Source organism: Neodiprion fabricii, chromosome 2, assembly GCF_021155785.1.
Source record: "Neodiprion fabricii isolate iyNeoFabr1 chromosome 2, iyNeoFabr1.1, whole genome shotgun sequence".
Lineage (NCBI taxonomy): Eukaryota > Metazoa > Arthropoda > Insecta > Hymenoptera > Diprionidae > Neodiprion > Neodiprion fabricii.
In genome coordinates, this window is record NC_060240.1 from 12,070,807 (window position 1) to 12,077,498 (window position 6,692).

A 6,692-nucleotide genomic window follows, 5' to 3' on the forward strand; every position below is an offset into this window, starting at 1 on the left:
ACTTGTTTATTCCCACTTTTAGAGAAACTGTTTCACCTAGAGTGAAATATCAGTCAGATCGATAAGATCATAATTCTTATTTAATGCAGAGGTGCTGGAATTCGGATTGATGTATGTAATTCTGCTTGTCGTCATAATGTTGGCTCCAACACAAATATGCTTTTTTCAAGCTTGGGCTTTGAGAAAAGAAAGTCTCGCACGATATCGTCAAATTCGTTAAGGGCAAGTTGGGCGTGAAGACGCAGTACCGAATCTTCATCATGCTGTAGACTCAACAGAGCTCGATACAGCGGAACTAAATTGTTTCCGAGACTGATTAGCGCAGCTTTTCCGAGGCCTTGAAGCAACAATGTGGTCACCATAACACCGGCCCTACGGCATTCCGCTATTTTGTCCGTTTTTATTATGCTCCCAATGCAGAATATTACCTGTAAATACAAGCACAAGTATGTTTTCAAAACAAAATAGTAAAATACTTTAAGAAACATAGTTTTCCAGTCAACTGAATGTCTAATTGTAAGTATAAATTATGAATAAATGCGTACCTCAACGATTATATTCCCTAAACGGTAACCCAATACTTTACAAAGTTCTCCGAGACAGGATAAACTGGAAGTTCTCACTAGAGGATCAACATCGCGTGTACCGCATAGAAATCCATTGATCAATATGTTTTTATAAGTAGGTGCCAATTCGCCTGCAATTCAAAACCAAACTTGGTATAAACATAATTCCTGAAATTTTTTAATCACAAAACAAAGAATCTTCCATTATAGAAGCATTTTACTCACCAAGGGATCTTGTTACTTTGACTAAGATCTCCCCTATCTTAGCCCGAGTATCGGGTGAAATTGTGCTCTCTTTACTGGCAGATGTTATATCGATAAATTCGTGCACCAGCACTTCGATTACTTTTTCAGGATAAGCGGAGGCCAGCGCCGCGAGTCCGTTGATGGCGCTCAAGTATATGAATGAATCTTCATGTTTCAAATTTTCCTGGTACAAATGAAAGATATTTGAGACAAAAGTCTTGCTCTCAACTATAATTTGACTACGAATTTGCTAAACTTACTTGAAAAAGGCATAAGACAATATCCTTCTGGGCAATTACATCGTGATCTGAACGTTCAACAAGCTTTGTTAGCAACATCAAACCGTGCGCACGGACTGGTAACAGAGGGTCGGCGAGATCGTGAATAGCTTTATCGAATTCAGTAACCTTTTCATTTGATTCTGATAAATCTTGGTACCGAGGTCGAGCTAATGCACCCTTTGTTTTTATAAGATTCGTCACTTGTTTGGCCAGCGTGGATAGTTCAGTTGATGTTCTACAGCTTTTCAATTTGCCTAAGGCAGTTGCCAATTTGTCGAATGGCTTCCAATCTATGGATTTTCGTTTATTCTCAAGGATGAATTTGACAAGCATCAGACTGATGTACAAAACGTCAAATTCTATGCCAATTTCATTTCCATTTTCCTTATCGTTTGCTGACTTGTCTTCGACTAATGATATTACAAACAACAGAATGTGCTGCGGATTTCTAATATATGCTTCTTGAATTGGATGAGTATCAGCAAGAATGGATAACAGCTTTGCATACACCAATTTTACTTCCATGTCGTGCGCAATGTCTTTATTTTTGCAATGACAATTTTCATTCAATCTCGACAGTGACTCCAACAAATAGCAGAATAAATTATATGACAATATTTTGTCATTCTGTACCAAGTGCAGAAGGCAATCGCCAAACTCATCACAACTAATATATTCAACTTGATTCGTTACTTCAAATTCACTGTGAGGACCAAATCGGAACGTCAAATTATTACCAAAATCATGCTCGACATGATTCGATCTGTGCTGTACGAGTAATATGGCAAAAAGATCAGCTTGCATTGATTCCTCGCGCAAAAGCAGAAGCATTAATTGCTCCAAGTTCTTTCGATGTAAGTAAACAGTGCGATATGCTTTGGTGTAGAGGCGAAACAACGGAACGGCAATCACACAGAGAAGTTTGCTTGGTAGGCATTTAAATTCAGCTCCATTCGAAGTGAAACATTTCGAAAGATTTTCGATACACTTCGTAACTTCAATCTCAGTCCTCAGTACTTCCATTGTTTCAGATTTCCCAACTGTGATAAGCAGAGGTTCCATAATCGGATTGAGAATTTGTTTAGTAAAAACTGTTGGATTTCTCTCATACAGTGCGTTCATGCATAAACTGGTTACTATCAGTGAATCTTTTCCTTTGGAGTCAAGAAGATTCAGCAGCTGTGAGTAGTTTTAAAATTCAATAATTATTTGAATGTGACATGAGCGGTGCTTTCAAACAAAATAACGAGAAATTTCTAAATAGTTTTATCACCAGAAAGTTCAGTTGACTTTCGAAACTAAAGGATTAACTAACCAACCTGAGAGCATATTGAATTGTAGTAAATATCTGGATCAGTGCCTTGAGGAGTGGCGATCAATTTTGCAATGACATCTAGCTTTGCCCAATGAGCCCCTGAATCCAAGCCATCATCACACATTGACAGTACTAAAGCTACGATGCCGTTAGGCTTCATTATTCTGCTGATCAGAAGTCGTTGAGTTTCTCTCCGCAACCAACGCGGAGCACGTCGAACTCCAAGAATGATCATCAACTCTTTGACAACAGTGGACTGCGGCAATTTGTCAATCAATGAAAGAAGGCTTACTCTAAATTGTTCTTGCTCTCTTTTCAACTGATTGTAAATAACTGCTGTCATGCGAAATGTATTCCCTGAACTGTTTTCACTCTCGTTGCAAGGTTTCGTCAACGGTACAGTTGACAGTTGTATCAAGGCAGCCAAAAGTGACCCAATCTGCGGTAAGATTGTGGGTTGCATTGTAGATTCGTCAAAACAGTTCAATATTGTTTTTACAACATTTGACAAACGCTCGTATTTCTGTAATTAAATGAAATATAGGCTCGTTGAGCATTGTGAAATACAATATATTGGTAAAAATGAACAGTGGTCCTATGAGGCAGATGGACTATTGTGAAATGAAGCCGTATATTCTTTACGCAGGATGAAAATGAGGTACCTGAAAATCTGTCAGCTGTTCTGCAGGCAGCTGGGCTGCTCTCGGACACATGTATTGTATACCTACGCCAACCCCTGGTAGAAGGCACGGTATCATCATGGAAATTGCAATCTCAATCCCACGTTTAAGTGAATTTAATTGTTTCACACCAAGGGAGGTGTCTCCATCGAGATATTTGGTATTTCGAATTTCATTGAGGAAATATAAAATTGCCTGGAGAAATGCTTCCCTGTAGTAAGAAAATTATAAAAATTAGGCAAGACTAGGGGGTTTTTTATTCACAGTAGTTCAATGAATTCAGAATGGGAGCGTTGAGTTTATAAAAAAGATACAGTCGTACCTTACCGACCGAGTCAATCTTGTGTTTCATCAATTTTTAGGCGATAATTTCCACAGTTGAGGGGCTTTCAGGGATTCTGGAAATATGTAGGAGAGAAATGATAAATCGTAGTACCATTTTGAAGTAATAATATGACTGTGACATATCATTTGATTCCGCAATACTAAATATAAACGTGCCGGTACTTTACATATCCCTATTCTTACTATAGTGACACCGGTCATTCAACCGGGCTAAATACAGTTAGTGTTAATGCTTCGATACTAATGTCTAAAAACTGTGTATGAATCAAAAATGACTCGGTCGTTAAAGGTAGGATTGTTACATGCCTTTAAGGCAGTGTTACACGTGAGTAAATTACCATGCTGACACATTTTTGGATTATTCTCCCGATTGGAGCAATAAAATAAAAATTTTTCTCGCTATTAAATAATTTGGATGTCACAGAATGGTATTTGCTAGTAGCAATGATTAGAACCTGCCAAAAGTTGCTATGATTGATTGCTAATAGAGAAATCTACTTAATGACATTATGAAGAAGTAATTCAATGACTCATATTAGCTTTTCAGCCAATTGATTATGATTATAGCAATTGTTTAAGGTTCTGAAGAAGGATAATATACATCGCAGACACAAACATTAACTCAGTCATGCAACGAAGTTATTGAAACTGTTTGATTCACTGAATCCGTACCTCGGTTTGTTTTTATCATTGATGGTTTTCTTGATATCGCATTCAACTTCATCAGGTACAAGGTGATAAACACCCTGTAGGATGTGGCTCAGCATAGCATCAAAATCAACATCGCTACCTACAAAGAATAATACCGTTGTGATTGTTGATAAAAAATAATCATTCATTCAATAGATCACTTCAATTTTTTTTTTTATTTTGATGTTATCCTGAGATCTTTCTCTAGGTAATAAGGTACTTCTAAAGCAGATTACATCAACAGTTTATGAATATCTAAAAATTGATGACATTATTTCATCTATATCATAACTTACTTCGTTTTTCGTTAGATGTCAAAATCGAAAGGCCTTCAAAACAATCCATTGCACGATTTTTGGGTGGTGTAAACTGTGAAGTAAACACGTGCAAGGTTAGTGTTTATACTAACAATAAGTATGCTTCTGCAGTAGACTTTTGTCATCTGTATCTTGCTCTTGCTCTAGCAATGGTATACCTGCAAGCAAAGATACTGGTTTGTTGCCTACCGATAGGCGACTGACATTTCTAGTTACTCATGCCGTCAACCTCGCAAAAACTGCAGTCGAGGTAAGGATGACCAAAAATAATCGATTTTCGACTAATTTTATATAATTTTGCGACTGATCGTTATTTATTGTAAATTTGACAACTATTAAAACGCAGAAAACATTGTGAAATCTACTGGGTTTTTATTTTCAAACGATGTCAATGCAGTTTAAAATATGTCATGAAAACCTAGTTACCAGCAGATGGTGTATTATCAAATAATAAGACCGTGCCATGGTGACTGAAGAGAATTCAGTGGTTTTTGAAATTCGGTGATTATTTGACTATGATACAATTAGTACTTTCCAGAAATCAATTATGTTGACCATTCTCTGGGGCGTGCTTCCTATAATTCAAGCATATTATAAAACCTACCGAGGTTTATTCGCCCTAATTTTAATGATATTTAAGATTTTTGCATCTACAAACATGAACTTCAGTAAATTGAAACTTCAAAACAATCATTCTGAGGGCAAAGTTTTACCAAACTTTCTTTGTTCTTTGTTCAATTATATTGGATACTTTTTCATGGCCGACACGTCAGCCATCTTTTGCTAAATTATGTAGTACTTTCACTGTAGCTTTGGATAAACTGTGAAAGTTACCACGAGAAATTTCTACCATAGAAGAATGCAATATTAATTAAAATCGGATTACTTTTTTCCCATTCCAGTTGGAGCTAACCCACACACCCTGTATTCTTATTATGAGTATAGAAAAATTATATCTATTATATTTCGTAATGATTTACGTCTCATTATCAAGCGATACTAGATAACCGGGACTAACAAAACTTCACTTGACTTTTTTTATTAGTCATTAGAGGATAGAGAATATCTCGAAATTAGTTTTTTTCAACTTTGCAACGGTATTAAAGAAAAAAAATACCGCCACTAGATATTCTAATAAGAAATAAAAAACGCACAGTATTGTGATACAAATTGAAATCTTGAAAAATATGGATTCTGGTAAATTTCATTCGATTTTTACCTCTGGCGCGGCTCCGTCAGATATAGTCGGATAGCCGAAAACTTGGAGATATCCAGGTTTTGATCAGATAAAGAAGCTCGAAAAACATCTAACGATAAGTTGTTCCGAGACGTTTAATCTAGTTTTCCCGTGAACTCGACTTACGATATAATCAGAAATAGTAAGAAACGTAAAATCTCGAAGATATTGTGCTTTTTAACAGAAAAAATTCGGAAAGAATCTGTGTTCTTTCCAGAAACTCTCTCGAGTATCTTGAAATGCCGCAAACGTTATCACAATAATTGACGATCTTGTAAATATATCTTTTGACTGAAAAAATGGTATATTTTTTAAAATTTCTAAAAACAACGTTGAGAAATTGCTGATAATTTTTTTCACCAGGGATAATTCGATATCTATGTCGATAATGTGTTATGGATTATTCTTCCTGCTGGACTATTATCTTCTTTTCCGTGTCACGGAATCTGCTACAGGTGTCGGTTGCCTGCAGAGCCGCTAAGCACAAGACGAGGTTGTGAGACTGATGAGAATATTCTCCTCGCATAAGTATAAAGTAAACGACTACCGTATAGTAGATGTATAAAAAGGTAGGTATGGCGGCCATGAATCGGTTGCCTGTGCTTTTGATTCAGCAGCGTCGACTTCGACTTGTCCTTTGAGTCAAGGACGTCACCTTGCCACGCCACTGTTCTGAAATGAGACGGAAAACGGTCACCCGACTTGTGGCTCCACTTGTGACTGAAGTAGGAATGCGTCTGATCCCGCGAATGCTTTTTGCTAGATTTAGTTCCACGCGTTCGAGACGAGGTACTTATCCAACCTAAGTTGGCAGTTGACTGGAAAAGGCCAATGGGATGCTGATAAATGGTTGCCACCATTTCAAAGCTGCGTGGAACGTCTGGTGTTAAATCCGCCATTTTGAATTTTGACACTTCTAGAAAAAAATTCGAACTCATCGAGTTTTAGAGCCACTGTCTACTAGTTATTCTGTTACATGTGACTTGCGTTTTTTGGCACTGATTGACTGGCACAT

At 37.0% G+C, this 6,692-nt stretch overlaps 1 protein-coding gene across 7 annotated transcripts; it reads right to left on the reverse strand.

Moving 5' to 3' along the window:
* Positions 1–36: 36 nt before the first annotated feature.
* LOC124174845 (transport and Golgi organization protein 6 homolog) lies at positions 37–6,394 on the reverse strand. Of its 7 annotated transcripts, none has more exons than XM_046554402.1 (9): positions 6,225–6,394; positions 4,420–4,492; positions 4,106–4,223; positions 3,071–3,299; positions 2,413–2,931; positions 1,073–2,272; positions 792–996; positions 546–697; positions 37–428 (listed from the first exon to the last, which is right to left on the reverse strand). In XM_046554402.1, the coding sequence occupies exons 1-9, from the start codon at positions 6,261–6,263 to the stop codon at positions 132–134; spliced, it is 2,832 nt and encodes a 943-aa protein (XP_046410358.1). In that variant the 5' UTR covers positions 6,264–6,394; the 3' UTR covers positions 37–131. The 7 variants fall into 7 exon arrangements, with proteins under 7 accessions (XP_046410358.1, XP_046410363.1, XP_046410361.1 ...); XM_046554407.1 differs by lacking the exon at positions 6,225–6,394 and adding an exon at positions 6,038–6,109; XM_046554405.1 differs by lacking the exon at positions 6,225–6,394 and adding an exon at positions 6,038–6,105 and having other exon boundaries at positions 4,420–4,598.
* Positions 6,395–6,692: the final 298 nt, after the last annotated feature.

Coding starts and splice junctions, on each gene's coding strand:
- LOC124174845 (XM_046554402.1), bottom strand. CDS start 6,263: ATGGCCGCCATACCTACCTTTTTATACATCTACTATACG. Junction 2,932..3,070: donor AACAGCTGACAGATTTTCAG/GTACCTCATTTT, acceptor ATTTAATTACAG/AAATACGAGCGTTTGTCAAA. Junction 997..1,072: donor TTGTCTTATGCCTTTTTCAA/GTAAGTTTAGCA, acceptor CATTTGTACCAG/GAAAATTTGAAACATGAAGA.